Genomic DNA, 14,690 nt, shown 5'->3' on the forward strand with positions numbered 1-14,690 from the left:
GCATCTACCCTCTGGGAACCACAGCTATATTGGTAACATTGCATAAAGGCCGCTTCCCTTATCTCTGGTTTGTGTACTTTTAGAAACATTGATGAACAAAAAATGACTTTAACATTCTGATAGCATGGAATATTTTAAAATGTTTCTCCTTGAAAATGTTTCATAATTCTTAAAAGACTTTTATTTTCCTGTCTACTGATATTTAGAATTAGAGGTATCCCAAAGCAGAATGGGCTTCCCCAGGGCAGATAGTGGTCTTTGAAACAGCTGGATGAAAAGAAAAAAGAAAAAAAAATAGGGGTGACTAGGTGGTGCAGTGAATAGAGGACCGGCCCTGGAGTCAGGGGGACCTGAGTTCAAATCCAGCCTCAGATACTTAACACAAAACTAGCTGTGTGACCTTGGGCAAGTCACAACCCCCAACTGCCCTACCTTCCTCCCTCCAAAAAAAAAAAAAAAAGAAAGTTGAATGATCCTTTTTTGGAAATGTAGCTTAGTGTCAGCTAGATGTTCTCTGAGGACCCTTTCAGTTCTTGAGATTCTGTGACTCTTTTGGGGAAAAAGTGTAAGGTTGAAATAGACTGGACCCACCAAAAAAAAAGCAGAGCTTTCTAACTTGCTTAAATTTGTTGGAGGGTAAGAATGTAAGTTTCTAGACATCAGGGATTGTTTCTTTCTCTACATTGTGTCCTCTGTCCTTATCTGCTTTTTGTTTTTGTTTTGGGAAAAAAAAGGCAAAAAAAATTGGGGGGAGGAGAAGGAAGGAGGAGGAGCCAATACAAGAGAGAAATATTTTAATACTTGACAGAAACTAGTCAAAACCAGTATCTGGGACAAAATCACAGAAGGCTGAGACATCATCTACCAAACCGTTACCATTACTCTCCAAGGCAAGAAGCAATGTCCAGGCTCTTGCAGATCCCACTGCTCCTGCTAACTGCCCTGTTCTTGGTGATACAGTCCCAGGAAAATCAGAATGTATGGAGAAAATTCATTGATATTGAACAGAACCACGCGTTTTTCCCAGAGACCCTTCGATTTTCCATAAAGCAGTACAACCAGGAGAGCAGTGATGAGTACCTCTACCAGATGACCAAGCTGATTCGAGCCCAGGAGCAGGTCAGTCTTCCTCTCTGTGTCCCAGCACCCCCACTGCTTCTGTGAAGTAAGGGTGAGAAGCCTTCCCTGCTGTTGAAGGTGACCCACTCAGAAAGGGTCATTTTCAGCTCTTCTTCAAGTAAAAAGAAATTATTAGACCATTTTGAGAAAAGAAAAGTTTTTATTTCATTAGATGTTTATTTCGGAATAAACTATGTTGTTAAAGAAAAACAACAGATAAGCATTTTCTTTAAAAATACTACAATTGCACAGTAGAGCAGTGGAAGAAGTAATATTAGACCGAGAAGAGAAAAGGAAGAAATCCAGAAAGGATGAGTGAAGTAGAGACAGAAAACCAGACAGAGGGAAAAAGAAAAGAATTATTCCAAGAAGTGTTCAGCAATTTCCATGAGGTGAGCTTAGTGACACAGATCATTCATTTCACATGCAGGTGTTCACTTAAACTTTTTCCAACCTTCTCATTTTATACATAAGGAAATTGAGACCAAGAGAGGTAAAGTGATTTGCCTGAAGTCATACAACTGGCTAATGGCAGAGTAGGATACAGCCCCCTCAGTCAGGGGCCTTCCAGCTCCCTGTCCTTGCCTCTTTCAACTTTCTCTGTTTTCAGGTTATTTCTAGTTCCATTGAGATGTTAGGTGAGTGATTAGTCTCAGTTGAGAGGTCATCTTGAAATGGTGTAACAAGGCTGGGGGTAAGGTTTTGAAGTAGGTGGGGGAAGAGACAAGAGGCAGGAGAAATGGTTTTGTAGGATGCAATCAGTAGCCAAAGCAATATTGCCCATGAAGGGCAAAGTTATAGGCCAGGTTGGATGCATTCCCAATCAGAAGCACCAGAAGAGAGTGTGGGAGATTGGAGAAAAATCCCGAATCAGCTTCCTGGTCCTCTTTGTTCTGTTGCACCACTACCACCACCACCATCACCCTCCCTCCAACTTTTGTCTTTCCCCCTGCCTTTAACCCCATCTCCCCATATCAGCCTTTACTCCAGGATCGCTGCCTTTCCTGTGATTAGAGGATAACTTAAAGGTAGATTATATTTGCTAGTGCAATTCCCATGCTCAGTTCTGGAACTTGAAACCTCTAGAAGATTGGCTCCACCACTTTGCTAGCTGCATGAACTCCTACTAGGTTGGTTTCTTAAAAATAAATTTTTATCAATGCCTTTTGTTTTTTTATGTCATCACTTCCCCCAAAATCCCTTCCCTTCCTCCTTCCAGGGAGGCATCTCATATATCAAACAGTTTTTTAAAGACAAAAAAATTTTGAAAGAAAAAAAAAGAGGAGAAAATTATCACAACTGATCAATACTGTAAAAAAGTACAAAAATATGCACAATGTACAATATCTATGGGAGATTCTGCTTCTATGAAAGGGAGGGATTGGGGGAGGGGGTTATCCTCTCCTATCTTTTCATGTGAATCGTGCTTGATTTTTATAATCTTGATATAATTACTTTTAGTTTATGTAAAGTTATTCTTTCGATTTTCATTGTTGTAAATATTGTGTATATTGTTTTCTTGGCTCTATATACTTTACTCTGCATCAGTTCATGTAGATTTTCCATATTTCTCTGTATTCATCACATACACATTTCTTATAATACAATAGTATTCCATTACATTCCATTTGCCTAACCCAAATTGATTAGCATCTACTTTGTTTCCTTTTTTTTTTGCTATCACAAAAAGTACTTCTATAAATATTTTGGTGGATATAGGAACTTTTCTTCTTATTCCAGGAGAAGTTCTTAATCTGGGGTCCATGAACTCATTTTTAGAAAAAAATACGTTGAGAATATTTCTATGAAATTGGTTTGTAATACTACATATTATATGTTGTTTATTTATTATACGGCAGCTAGATGGTGCAGCAGGTAGAGTGCCAGACCTTGAATCAGGGAAACTCATTTTGCTAAGTTCAAATCCGACTTCACACATTAACTAATTGTGTGACCCTGGGCAAAACACTTAACCCTGTTTGCTTTAGTTCCTCATCTGTAAAATTAGCTGGAGAAAGAAATGGCAAACCACTCCAGTGTCTTTGCCAAGAAAACTCCAAAATGGGGTCAGAAAGAGTCAGACATGATTGAGCAACAACATTTTATTTTATGCATTTAAAAATATGATTCTGACAAGGGTCCATCAGCTTGACCAGGCTGCAGAAGGGGTCAATGACACAAAGTGAATAGAGCAAGTCATTAACTTTTCTGACTGCCAGTTTCTGCATTTATAAGTTACATACTGTCATAACTCAATCATGGCTAGATGAATTCTAAAGTCCCTTTTCAGTCCCAACATCTTTGTTCCCATTACTTTGCCCAGATCACAGACATTTTCTGGATCTTTTATACAAAACCAGCCTCTAGAAATATACTGATGAATTATTTTTTTGTCTGGATATGTATATATATATATATATACACACACACACACACACATATATATATATACATATATATATATATATACACACACACACACACACATATATATATCTTTAAGGGTCATTTTAGCAAGTCAGGTCTTTCTTTACCTTCATTTCGAATACTGGCCATCCAAAACCTAATGAGTCTGAGTATCAGATCAGGAGTCCTTGGGAATCTATTGACTGATGTCAGCATATCTCCTTAAAGTGCTGTCCAATAGCAGCACCATTTCAGTTATTTTCCCATTTGAATAAGCAGTTTTTATTAAACCACAAACCTTCACTATAAGACACATTTGGGGATTTATTTGATTATTCGCTGAATTCATATGAGAATATATTGAGTCCATGGAGATGCCCAGTAATTCTCAGCATAGAATTGATGATATCCTAATCTCTCTCTCAGATCAAAATCATAGATAAGTGCTATGTATGAAGCCAAATATTAGGGTACTACTATCTGAGACCCTTTATGGGTTTTGTTTTTTTTTTGTCAAATGTCAAGGTGCTTACATCTGGATATGGTTCTCAATATACTTCCTTCCTGGGAATGTGATGGTAGTGGATTGAGGTTGGATGGGGATGAGGGGTGGTGGGTTGGACAGATATAAAAGACTCCAAATAGGGAAATTAAAGTTCTAATCTAACATGGTATAAATGCTGTGTTTCTTAAATTATGCTTCAAGGAACCTTGTAATATCCGAAGTTTGTGTTTGTTTGTAAGTAATCCTTAATGTGTGAAAAGAATTATTTATTATTCTGTATTTTATTAAGGTGGTTTGTTAATAGCAATTAGAAATGATAATTTTAGAAGATTTAGCAGAGGATTCAGTCAAAGTTTTGTTTAAACTGAAGGGTTCTATCACTACAGAAAAGTTTGAGAACAATTGGTATGGTTTCTGAGTCACTGGTTGTGAATTTAGGAAGACTTGGATTTACATCTTTCTTCTGACACTGTATAACCCAAGTAAGTCACTTTGTATTTCTGTGTCTTAATTTTCTGAGCTTGATGGTTGCTAAAGTCTGTTCTAGTCCCCAAATCCTAGGATTTTTTTCCTTGAAAAACCTCATAATCTAATGCTTAGTTGTAGATTGGCTCCCTCCTTCTCTCCAATGTCCTTCTGATTGATTTATCCCAGGCATTAGTTGGTGAGGATTTAAAAAATTCAAAGAGATTTTATCATGGAAATTATTTAAAATAAAACATAATTAGCAGGATAAATCTGCTGCTAAAAATGATACTGCTGTAAAAATGAAGATATAGATAAATAGGTAGATAGATGGATAGAGATACACACATACACACAAGCACAGACATATATGTATACATATATACATATACATACATATACATATATATATATAGGATTACACACAACATTATTTTTCATTAGTGTGGGTGATGTAGAGCATAGTTAGATCTAATTTTTTCATGGAAATGTCCAAACCTTTGAGTTACTTCTGAGTTGAAGAGAAGTCTGAACCAACCACATTAATGCTTAATTATATTAAGTATTGTAATTTCAGATTGTCCTGTTTTGACTAGACCTTTCTCTACTGCCTATAAACATGTTCAGATCTTCCCTAGATCTTAAAAAATTTGAATTTTCTATAATTACCACAGACCATATGTCCCCAAATTGTACAGTAGTGGGTCTTGCTGAGCTATTATTTTTTATTATGGAGCAAAATAATAGTGATAGCTAGCATTTATATAATGCTTTAAGGTTTGAAAAGCCGTTGACACATATTTTATCTTCACAACCTTAGAAGATAGGTTCTCTTATTTTCCCCATTTTATAGATGAGGGAGTCGAGGTAGATGGGTTAAGTCATCCCAGGGTCACATAGCTGGTAAATGTATGAAGCTGTATTTGAATTTAGTCTTCCTAACTCCAGGCCTAGGATCCACTGGGCCACCTAGCTATTCCTGAAATAAGCCTTCAAACATTCGTTACTTGATCTTAGAAAATCAGATTTTTATTCTAAAAGTTCCTCTTCTATTAACTTAGAGAAATTATTTTCTTCACATAATCCTGCTTCTTTCATTTTCAGCTATTATTCTATAACTTTCCTCCCCCTTTTTGCTAAACTTAAAAAAAAAAAGTTTCAGTTTTCTCCACCCACTTGTTTTTCATGTCCCAGAATCTGGTGTCCATCCCAATAACTCTACTGGAACTACTACTTCAAAGTCACTAAGGAACTCTTTAAAAAAACAATAAACAATTGTTTTCTATGTCAAATTCTTTCCCTACCTCTTACCCCTCCCTACCTACCCATTGAGAAGGCCAGAACCACATTAAAAAATATACAGGGAACTGAGCCAAATTCATAAGAATAAGAGTTATTTCTCAATTGATAAATGGTCAAGGGGTTATGAACAGTTTTCAGAGGGAGAAAGTATATATATAAAGTTATATAAAGTACTCTAAATTACAAATAATTAAAAAAATTCAAATGAAAACAACTGAGGTACCACCTCATACCTATCATATTGGCTGAGATGAACAGAAAAGAAAAATGACATGCTGGAGGGGATGTGAGGAAATAGGTACATTACTATCTTGTTAGTGAAAACATGAACTAGTTCAACCATTCTGGAGATGACTGACTACTTGTAATGGGAATGTAAATTTTTAAGATCTTCCCTGCCCCTAGGCTAAAGTGCACCTGGAGCCTGGGGTGGGAGGCTTGTTTTTCAGTAGATACTTTTTGATTGGCCAGTGGGTCTAGAAAGTTGTTACATTCTCTGAGCCAGGAGAAGGCTATATAAACCCTGATTTGAGGCTTTGTTTTGGGGCTCACTTTGAGAAGTGTTCTGTGATTTGATCAGATAAGACTCTGGGAAGCCATCCTTGAGAGTCCCCCGGCTTTGAAAAACCCAGATGTTGATTTGGTATGGATGTAATGGTTGGACAGTTTGGAAACTGTCTACTTGATCTGTTTCTCTGTCTTGATAATTTTGTCTGTATACTCTGAAGTTTGGGGTGCTGACCTTTTTCCCCTGAACTAGGTAAACGATACATATGTTTGACTGATTAAAGTAAGCTTGTTAACCCATTTTGAGTTGCTTTCCTTTAACAAAGCAGATCCAAGAACCTGTGTTAGCAGCTACCCTGGGGACGCTGGGGTGCTTGCTGCTACACTACTTAATTGAGAAATATAATGACCTTTTCTCACTCATCCTCCTTGCCATTTCTAGTGTTTGACATTACTGACTTCTTCCTTCTTTCTACATACCTTGGCATCTTCTCACTTGCGGCTATCATGGATCTTTGTATGTAATATTTTCATAGTTTCATAACTGATCTCCCTCTTGTCAGTCTAATTCATTTTTCACATAGCTTCCAAAATAATCTTGTTTTAATGTCTGCCACTGGAGAAAACATTTAAGCTGGAGAAGAGAAAATTTATAAATTATAAATAAAATTATAAAATTTTATATTTATATAAAATTTTTATATTTATATTATAAAATTATAAGGGGAAAATTATAGTGTCTTCATTTATTTGAAGGGCTGTCATAGTCTGTCTGACCCTAGAGAGCAGAACCAGGAACAAAAAGGGTGTAAACTGCAAAAAAGGAAAACCTTCCTAACAATAAGAGTTGTCCCAAAGTAGAATGCAAAGGTGTGAGTGCTCCCTCCGTGGAGGTTTCAAACAGAGACTAGGTGATCACTTGTTGAGTGTGTCAAAGGGAAGCTTTCTGAAATGAATGGATTGTTCTAGAGAAAAGATCCAACATCATGTCTTCCCTGATCTCCTGCCTCCAACTTTTCTGAGTGCTTTATATCTTACCTTCTTTTTTTTGCCTTTTGGAGGGCAATTGGGGTTACGTAACTTGGCCAAGGTTACGTGGCTAGGTTTTTTTTGTTTGTGTTAAGTGTCTGAGGCCGGATCTGAACCCAGGTTCTCCTGACTCTGGGGCCGGCGCTTTACTCACTGTGCCACCTAGCTGCCCCTATATCTTACCTTCTACCTTATATTACACTGCTTTATACACAAAGGAGTGCAGCAGCCAGGTCAAATTGAGTCAGTTGTTAAACTTTTAGCACCTGTGAAATTACCAAACACTCCTATTTAGGGCTTGAAATATTGTATTATTTAGACTTAAGAAAATGATGGAGAAAATGTTAATAATGCAGATCAAACTTAAAAGTGTGCTATGAGGACTTTTTTTTAGATAGTGAGTTAAACATTCACAAGCATACTGAATGCACATATGTATATATCATGTATAGGGTATATTATATATTATATTATAATAGCATTATATGAATATATGCTGTATCAACATATTATCTTATGTTATATTACTATATTATGTATACTACATATACTATTGAAGATCAAGCTTCTTTTCTAAAAATATTATTTATTTAATTCTGAACTTAAGAAATAAAACAAGCATTTGCATGACAATAGAAAAAAGATGATTGCATATAAAACTGCAGATCTATTACGTACAACTTTCTCTTTCTTTTAAATATGTAATAAAGTTATATGTAACTTTCTCTTTTTTTCTTTTTTTCATCCCATTCCCTAGAGATGGCTTCTTGAAGCAGTCTGCTTTGTTCTTTAATTTCTCCTAGTACCTAGCACATTTCCTTGCATTCAGCAGGTAATTAGTAAATGTTTGTTGAATTAAAAGGTTGATATTGTTTGCCAATTATTTCAGGTGGGCTCTTGTTTAACCACTTAGGCGATTAAGGGTAAATCTCAATATTTAATGTTTCTTTTGTATTCCTTAGAGTGGGCGTGGGGAATTCATATCCCATCCAACTGTGGGTACCCTCTGAGCTCCCTGTAACATTTCCATATAAGTGAACTCTCATGAAAAACAATATTAAGGGCAATTCTATCAACAGAAAATAAGTCATAATCATTAAAAAAAAAGTGTAAGCAGTGGTGTTACCAGAGAAACAAAGCAGTCACAGAAGGAAAAGCAGAAGCAGATGAAGGTGGGATGGGGTGGTGATTACAGTTGTTACCAGAGCAGAATATACTTCTACATGAGTAGTTAGCCTCAGAGAAAAGGGGAGGCAGAAAAGGGAAACAGTTCAGGGAAATAGTCAGATAACAAGGAACATAGCTTGCAACATTTGTTCCAGTGTGAGGGACTAATCACGTACACAAAGTATGGGCTAAGGAAGCAAGGGTTTTGTTATTTGACAGAGCTTCCTGTTAATGGGCAGACTTAGACAAGACCCTCATAGCTGCTGGTCAAAAGTCAGCCTCATCAAGATGACCCCAAGAGAATCAGTATCTTTTTAGTTTGTGGTCTCCACACAGACCGCTGCAGGAAAATGTTTAAATGTACTCATGGTATGACTCATGTCTAGGTTTGCCCAAATGTGGGGAAAGGGGTCTCCTAAATAACACATCCCAAAGTGGATATGGATCAGCCTTTTTAAAAAATCCCAACAGAAAATAGCTAAGATACAAAAGAATGATAGGGATCTATGAACAGAACCTGAAATATATGAGACTTTCAAGTATCATTAGATACCCATAGAAGAGCAGTATGTTTATTGTTGTTTAGTTCAGTCATGTCCTACTCTTTATGAGTGGATGCATGAACCATACTGTGCATGAGTTTTTCTTGGCAAAGATACTATGGTGGTTTGCCATTTCTTCCTCCAGTGGATTATAATAAGTGATTTGCTCAGGGTCACTGGTCTCACCAATGCCAGGCCCAATACTGTATTCACTTTATTAGGGCAATATTTTGAGTTCCTTTTTCTTACAGAGCAATATATGTCTCCCAATCTATACCCATTTGTAGTCCCATTCCATAATTTAGGCTATTCTCAGAAAGTAAACATATTTTGGAGGCTTCTGAGTAAGCAATTTCCTTCCCACTGGTTTGGTCAGGGTATCTGAGTAATAAGTGACTTTACTCTCTAAGGAAGAAACAGCATGGGAATTTTATAGAGCTTTCTTCAAAATTGAGCTGAATCCAAAAGTTCCTTTTCCCAGAAAGTTCAAATATGATAAATACAACTTTGAAAAATTAGGAACTCTGATCAGCATAATGAGAAACTAAGATTCCAGAGGAATAATGAAATATGCTAACTACCTCCTGATAGGTGAAGGATTGTACAGAAATGAACCTTTCTTTTTCTTCTTTTTTTTGGGGGGGATGTGCCCAAAGTAGAATCTTAAATCCTTGACTATACGTTGTTGCATATTTGTAACAGGTGTTTTTCTTCTCTCCTTCTCATTTGAGGGGAAGGTTTAGAGTGGGAAGATGAGAAGATAGATTTTTACTGATTGAAAAAGATACATATTTTTCTACATATTTCTTACTTTTAATAATTATTTTTCTCCATGGCATGTAAAACAATTTTTAACATTCATTTTTTAAAATTTTGAATTCCAAATTCTTTCCCTGCTCTCCCCCCTCCCTGAGATGGTAATTTGATATAGGTTATATATGTTCAATCATGTAAAACATTTCCTTATTAGTCATGTTGTGAAAGAAAACAGGAAAAAAAATACTAAAAAATGAAGAAAGTAGAAAATAGTATACTTCTATCTGCATTCAGACTCCATCAGTTCTTGCTCTGGAAATAGCACTTCTCATCATGAGTCCTTTGGAATTGTCTTAGATCACTGAATAATATATATATATATATATATATATATATATATATATATATATATATATATACATATATATATATATATAAATTTTTATAAAAGATTAAGTGTCTGAAGCAGGATTTAAATGTAAATGCTACCTTCAAGCCAAGAGCTTGAGCTACTGCATCAGGGGAAGAATTAAGGAAGACATCATCTAGCTTTCGTAGGTCACTGGGAGGGATAAAGGATTTTCAGTCAGCCTTAGTCATCAGGATATGGCCCTAGTCTCTTAAATCTAACCGTATAGTGCTAGTGAGCATGTTCACATGTCATGAAAAGGATCTTCTAGTTGCTTTCAGGCAATGGTTCACACCCTGTAATATCAGGTTAATTGAGAAATTCTTCTGATCACTTGGTCACTTTACTAATCACTCCATGGAGTTCTTTTCTTTTCCCTGCCTACTGCTTCTATGAGTATTAGCTCCTGGACTGTTTTGGAAGTAGTTTGTGATCTCTCAAAGTGAAAGTTCCAGTCATCTTAATTTCTCATCCAGTAGGTATGGTCTTAGCCAAACTACCTAAGAGAACAACTATGTGCTAGGCATTAAATAATTATTGGTTGATTAACATATGGCAGAGTTGGCTGAACCCAATAAATGACTTCCAATGCATAATAGAAATGGGTGGGAATCTGTTCCAAGTGAGAAGGTCATTGGAAGAAGGGAGCCTCTGAGATCCAAATAATTATCCCCTCTATCTTTCAACTCAGTCTTTTACCCAAGAGATCTTAGCTATTACCTGTGGCCTTGGTGTCTTTAAAACACCAGGAAAAGGAGAATTATGTTGATTATAGTTTTCTGTGAATCTTTTGCATTTTTTATTTTCTGTCTGTGAAGTAAAATAAAGTCTGTCTTCTTTTCAGTATGTATTATTTTCTTGAGTGCTCACACAGGACCTGGTGACTCTTTCTTCTACAGTCAAACAGACTCTGTTTTTGCTGTTAATTTTTTTCAGTCATGTCCAGCTCTTTGCAATCCCATTTGGGGCTTTCTTAGCAAAGATGTTGGGGTGGTTTGCCATGTCCTTCTCCAACTCATTTTACATATGAGAAAACTGAAACAAACATGATTAAGTGACTTGCCCAGGGTTATACAGCTAGTGAGTATCTGAGGCTTTAAACTCAGGCCTTCTTGACTCCTGGTCTGGTGCTCTATCCACTGAACCATTTAGCTGCCCCCTAGCAGAGACATATATATATATATATATATATATATATATATATATATATATATATATAAACAACACAGCTATATTCTGAAGTTCCCAAAGAAAATTTTTAATTTTGGCAAAAATGAAAGGGAAAAAATTTATTTTTTGAAGAAGCCCCCAATCTAATCCATAAAGGCCCAGAGTTTGGTGCATGGGGTTTGCAGATATAAGAAGAGAGAATAATAATGATAATAACCCTACTTATGTAATTGTTCATTAACAGTTGTCAAGTGGATTTGAGTACCTCATAGACATGGAACTCAGCAGGACCATGTGTCCAAAAGATGCAGAATTTTATCCTGTTAACTGTAGCCTTCAAGAGGACCCAAAATTATATAAGGTAAGTGACTAAAATCTACTTTGAATAATTAATAATTCTTAGTCAATTGGTATTTATTAAGCACCTATTATGTGCTAGGCAATATGCAAAAATGTTTTTGAAAGAGAAAATTTTTAGCTTGTGTCTCATTGGGTCATTGCTATGGATCCAGAAGGGATCTTAGAGCTCATTTAGCTCAACCCTCTCATTTTCCAAATGAGGAAACTGAGGCCCAGAAAAGTTACATGACTTGCTCAGGATTAAGAGACAGAGCCAAGGGGCGGCCAGGTGGCACAGTAAATAAGAGCGCCAGCCCTGGTGTCGGGAGAGCCGGGATCGGTTCCAGCCTCAGATTACTTGGCACCCACACAAAATAACTGGCCATGTAAACTTGAGCAAGTTACTTAACCCCAATTGCTTTAAAAAAAAGAGAGACAGAACCAAAATTTGAATGGAGATCTCCTAACTCCAAAACTAGGGCTCTTCTTTCGATTAAATTAAAGGAAAACCTCAGGATCAGAAACTGTTTAGAATAAGGTCATTATCTGACAAAGTGTCTGAAGCCACTGATGGTTCCAAACCAATTCTCCAGATGTGGAACTCACTGTGATAATGGTTGATGGTACCCAGGTTAAACTATCTGAGTGAGTGGGCATCATTCAAATCCTCCAGGAGCCATTCTGCCTATTAAGGCAGGTGTCTTTATATTTGCTTTTTTCTTCTAAGTTTTCTCTTTTTTCCCCCCTCTTCTGCAGGTAATCAACTGTACTTTTTATGTTTTTGCTGTGCCTTGGAATGGACAATATGAACTGAGGAGCAGTAACTGTACTAATATTTAACTGGGTTCCCGTGGGGAGCTGCAGCATCAGGTTTTCTTTCCAGACTCTTCTATCTCCTTAAAAAGGAAGGAGAGCAGAAATTCATTGTAAGCAAGCATAAAGAAAAAAAAAAGGTTTTTTTGGGAACATCTACTGACTCTGCCTTTTCTTTGTCTGTGAACTATCTTCCATCTTTCTCATTTCATGGTAATAAGAATTTACAGTCTTTAAACAAATCATAATAAAAGTAATAATAACTGACCACATACTTGATCTGTGCTTACAAATTGCTCCTTGTAAGAAATTCACAGGAATTAATAATAGAATTTATGCAGTACTTCAAGGGTTGCAAAATTCTTGGAAAATATTTGATCTTTCCAACAATCCTGGGAGGTAAGTACTGTTATTAATCCCACTTTACAGATGAGGAAAATGAGTCAGATATAGGTTAAATGACTTGCCCAGGGCCTCATAGCTATCAAATTTTCAAGTCAAGATTTGAACTTGGGTCTCTCCTAACTATAAGTCCAGTGCTCTATACACTATACCACATAGTTGCCTTGAATAGTAATCCTATAGGAAGCAACCTTTCAGCCTTTGAAAGGGAGGATAGCAGAGGGGAGGTAAAATTTTGCAAAGGTAAGCCCTGGTCATCACAGAGAACTGAAAGGGCATTTTTGTTTACTCATCTATCTGGTGAAAATACTTGACCTTCCTGTAACATCTCAGATAGGCAGATTTCATAGTTGGAAAGAATAGAATTTCATAGTTGGAAAGGACTTTTGTGACTGAATTAACCCAACTGATAATGAAAAAGGAATTCTAATTAAAATATTCACCCAAACTAGTTGTCCATCCTCTGCTTGATGACCTCCCATGAGAGAGAACCCACCATCACCAGAGGCACACCGTTCCACTTTTGGTTGGGTCTGTTAGGGAGGTTACATTGAGGTTAAATATACATGCCTCCTTGTGACCTCTCATCTTCACTCTGTACTATAAGTCCAAAGAAAACAAATATAACCCCTCTTTCACAGGATAACCTTTTGGGTACCTGAATATACCCACACTATTCCCCTTCAGCCTTCTCTTCTGCAAGGGAAGCACCTTCAGTTCCTTAACTGATCGTCATATAGCATAAACTCAAGGCCCTTGACCATTTGGATTGCCCTCCCTCTGGTGGTTCTCTAAAATGCCTTTCATAGACTGTGGCACCTTGAGCTGAACAGAATACTTAGATATGATTTGACCAGGACAAATTATAGTAGGACTATTACCTCCTTACTTTTGGAAGCTATGTCTCTTTCTTAAAACAGGCCAAAATCATATTAATATTTTTGGCTGCCATATCATGCTTTTGACTTGAATTTGCAGGACGCTAAAACCCTCAGATCTTTTTTAGACAAACTGCTGTCTCACCATAATCCCCCATTTTGTATTTGTGACTTTCTGAGCTCGTGTATAAAACTCTACATTTTCCCTATTAGATTTCCTCTAATTGAATCCATCCCTCTCTTCTGGCCTATGAAGTTCTTTTTGAAGAACCTCATCCAGGGGTGTGAATGGTCACAGTGAAAATCTGACAAACAAGGCCCTGAAACTGAGGCTCAGCTATGTTAATTCATTAGCTCATAGTCAGTTAGTGGCAGTCCTGGGACTGGAATCCAGTTTGCCTGGCTCTCAATCTTGTGCTATCTTTGGGGGTCTGCCAGATCTGTCTATGGGTGTGTGTGTCAGGACAGGGGAGTTGCAGCAGTGGAGGTGAGGTAGGCTGGGAAGTAGTTATCTCCATTTCTGGGCCAACTTTTTTTTGTTTTATAATGATAGAGTCCCTGAGGAGAAAGTGCCTCCATAAAGATGTTGTTGTTGTTCAGTAGTTTAGTTGTGTCCAACTCTTAGTGACATCATTTGGGATGATAATTGGCAGAGATAATGGAGCGGTTTCCCATTTCCTTCTCCAACTCATTTTGCTGATCAGGAAACTGAGGTAAACAAGTTTAAGTGACTTGCCTGGGATCACACAGCTTGTGGGTGTATGAGGCTATATTTGAACTCACTAAGATGAGTCTTCCTGATTCCAGGCCTGGCACTCTTTTTTGGGAGGGTGCTTTGGGGGAAGGCGGGGCAATTGGGTTTAAGTGACTTGCCCAAGGTC

General features: G+C 37.0%; 1 protein-coding gene across 1 annotated transcript; it reads left to right on the top strand.

The window, feature by feature from the left end:
• Positions 1-775: 775 nt before the first annotated feature.
• Positions 776-12,684, top strand: LOC138151789 (cystatin-like). Its single transcript, XM_069075374.1, has 3 exons — positions 776-1,119; positions 11,622-11,738; positions 12,473-12,684. The coding sequence occupies exons 1-3, from the start codon at positions 901-903 to the stop codon at positions 12,554-12,556; spliced, it is 420 nt and encodes a 139-aa protein (XP_068931475.1). The 5' UTR covers positions 776-900; the 3' UTR covers positions 12,557-12,684.
• Positions 12,685-14,690: the final 2,006 nt, after the last annotated feature.

This window comes from Petaurus breviceps, unplaced genomic scaffold, assembly GCF_028583685.1.
Source record: "Petaurus breviceps papuanus isolate PSGF00001 unplaced genomic scaffold, PetGlider_PUasm1.0 90919, whole genome shotgun sequence".
In the NCBI taxonomy this organism is placed as follows: Eukaryota; Metazoa; Chordata; class Mammalia; order Diprotodontia; family Petauridae; genus Petaurus; species Petaurus breviceps.

Coding starts and splice junctions, on each gene's coding strand:
- LOC138151789 (XM_069075374.1), top strand. CDS start 901: ATGTCCAGGCTCTTGCAGATCCCACTGCTCCTGCTAACTGCCCTGTTC. Junction 1,120..11,621: donor TGATTCGAGCCCAGGAGCAG/GTCAGTCTTCCT, acceptor GTTCATTAACAG/TTGTCAAGTGGATTTGAGTA. Junction 11,739..12,472: donor AGGACCCAAAATTATATAAG/GTAAGTGACTAA, acceptor CCTCTTCTGCAG/GTAATCAACTGTACTTTTTA.